The 2,970-nt window shown below is 42.0% G+C and overlaps 1 protein-coding gene across 1 annotated transcript in view; it reads left to right on the forward strand.

Annotated features, from left to right (window-relative positions):
- The first annotated feature begins 215 nt into the window (after positions 1 to 215).
- Positions 216 to 2,970, forward strand: part of LOC116888031 (prolactin-3D1-like) — a 6,311-nt gene continuing 3,556 nt past the window's right edge. Inside the window, exons 1-2 of the mRNA XM_032889438.1 lie at positions 216 to 258; positions 1,183 to 1,265. Coding sequence (XP_032745329.1) covers positions 216 to 258; positions 1,183 to 1,265 — 126 coding nt within the window. The remainder of the gene's footprint in view (positions 259 to 1,182; positions 1,266 to 2,970) is intronic.

Here is a 2,970-nt window from a genome sequence, read left to right on the forward strand (position 1 = left end):
CAACATCCTATTATTGTCTAATTCCCTAAATGATAGGAATGTGTGATTCAGAACTCTTAAGTATTTTGGAATCTTCTGGGTGGTAGGAACATCTTGTCAATACTTCTTTGATAGCCCTAAAGTGGTGGCAATAGAATCTTCTGTTCTATTAACTGACCTCAAAGAAAGAAGAGTATTGATCAATCCTCAATCACCAATTACGCAAGTTAGCAGTCATGTCTACACCTAAAGCATCCACAAAAGTTCAAAAGGACCTTGGTAAGGAGTGTTCAGTAATCCGATCATCCTTAGAATGCAGTGCACCAGTAGACATGGTAGTTGGGGCTCTTTCTTCTATACCTCTTCCCATTTTCTTATATCTAGTTGTTATCCTTTATAATAATTAAGTAAATATAAGTAAGCTGTGCTTAGTTCTATGAACTATGCATTCAAATTAATAAAAATCAAAGAATGAAAAAGTAACAGGAACTCCAGTTTATAGACAACTGGCCAAAAACACATGACTGACATCTGATGTGGAAGAGAATCTAATAGCACAGTGCCCTTAGACTATGAAATCTTGCAGTTTCTCTGGTTAGAGAGTGTCAAATGGAATTGACCTAGCTGGTGTCCAGTGGTGGACTTCCTGATGTGTGGAGGAAATTGCATACACAGCTGGTGTCAGAAATGTTGTTATGAACAAGTGAAGATCAAGAGGTGGAAAATACTGTTGTTGTACCCCCTATTTCAAGCAGTTATAAATCAGGACTTCTTTAAAAACATCTGTTTGTTAGAGGACAAACTGCATGGATTTTACCATAGTCATTGCTGAATCCTTTGGTGAGTCATTACTAGACTGTAGATTTCTGTCTGGACTGATAGAGGGGTATAACCTCTTTGGTAAGGTGATTTCCATCTTTGGATAATTCATCAGAGAAGACTGCCACTGTGAGCAGTAAGCAAGCAGTGATGGATTCAACTAGGATAGGAAATATGAAGCAGTAACAGCATCATAGTTACAGTCATCTTCTCTTTGCAGAGAGAGAAGCAGGTGGAATACAGTCACAAAGGTCCTGCAAATGAATAGTGAAGAAATGGCTCAGATAATAGTGCAGGCAAATTTTCAGGGGACACTTGTCCTTCCAAAAGACACAAAGTCATGTACAGATTCTTCAAATCCTCTCAACCTCACTTTCATTCTAGCCTCCCTGAAATTAGCTGATCATAATGAAGCAATGCGCCCAAGGCCTTACAAGTTTACCTGCCAGTACTTTGGGCCAGAATGGGTACTGTTCTGTCTATGCCATATCATCTCTGAGATGAAATTATAAGGAACCCATTTGTGTGGTAAGAATGCATGACTGGTAGCCAATCCTCAACTTCTGAGGTTGTCTATCCCTGCCTTTTCCAAGGTGAATGTTTCTGAGATTCATTCCAATGAGCATTTCAGAGGGTCTCTTTTAAGAACAAGGCATTCAGAGAACCCGTGGGAGAGATACCTCATCCTGGTCAGGTGGGCACTCCTGAGGCTGCAGGTGAAGAGACCACCAACACTGCCCACCCTGCCCACATCCCTGACCCAAGAGTAAACTGCTTTACCAGGCCTCTGTTCCTGTGGGGAGGGCCAGGAGCAGCAGGAGCCCTGCCTGAGACACCGGAACCTGAAGGGAAACAGACCGGATAAACAGTTCTCTGCACCCAAATCCGTGGGAAGGAGAGCTAAACCTTCAGAGAGGCAGACACGCCTGCGAAACCAGAAGAGAGACTGCTTCTTTGCACACATTACTGATTCCAGAGGAAAACACGAGGCCATCTGGAACCCTGGTGCACGAGGGCCCCGGAAGAGGCGGCGAGATCTTCCTGGTTGCCACCCTGGAAAGCCCATGGCAGAACCTCATGAAATGTAACTTGAGCCTCTGGACCACAGGTAAGACTAAACTTATCTGCTGCAAGTGACCTGCCTGGTGAACTCAAGGCACAGGTCCACAGGAACAGCTGAAGACCTGTAGAAAGGAAAAACTACACGCCCGAAAGCAGAACACTCTGTCCCCATAACTGACTAAAAGAGAGGAAAACAGGTCAACAGCACTCCTGACAAACAGGCTTATAGGACAGTCTAGCCACTGTCAGAAATAGCAGAACAAAGTAACACTAGAGATAATTTGATGGCGAGAGGCAAGCGAGGAACCCAAGCAACAGAAACCAAGACTACATGGCACCATCGGAGCCCAATTCTCCCATCAAAACAAAACATGGAATATCCAAACACACCAGAAAAGCAAGATCTAGATTCAAAATCATATGACCATGATGCTGGAGAACTTCAAGAAAGACATGATGAACTACCTTAGAGAACAAGTAGAAGCCTACAGAGAGGAATCGCAAAAATGCCTGAAAGAATTCCAGGAAAACATAAATAAACAAGTAGAAGCCCATAGAGAGGAGACACAAAAATCCCTGAAAGAATTAAAGGAAAACACAATCAAACAGTGGAAGGAATTAAAAATGGAAATAGAAGCAATCAAGAAAGAACACATGGAAATAACCCTGGATATAGAAAACCAAAAGAAGAGACAAGGAGCTGTAGATACAAGCCTTACCAACAGAATACAAGAGATGGAAGAGAGAATCTCAGGAGCAGAAGATTCCATAGAAATCATTGACTCAACTGTCAAAGATAATGTAAAGCGGAAAAAGCTACTGGTCCAAAACATACAGGAAATCCAGGACTCAATGAGAAGATCAAACCTAAGGATAATAGGTATAGAAGAGAGTGAAGACTCCCAGCTCAAAGGACCAGTACATATCTTCAAAAAAATCATAGAAGAAAACTTCCCTAACCTAAAAAAAGAGATACCCATAAGCATACAAGAAGCCTACAGAACTCCAAATAGATTGGACCAGAAAAAGAAACACCTCCCGTCACATAATAGTCAAAACACCAAACGCACAAAATAAAGAAAGAATATTAAAAGCAGTAAGGGAAAAAGG

The sequence above is a fragment of the Rattus rattus genome, chromosome X, assembly GCF_011064425.1.
Source record: "Rattus rattus isolate New Zealand chromosome X, Rrattus_CSIRO_v1, whole genome shotgun sequence".
Lineage (NCBI taxonomy): Eukaryota > Metazoa > Chordata > Mammalia > Rodentia > Muridae > Rattus > Rattus rattus.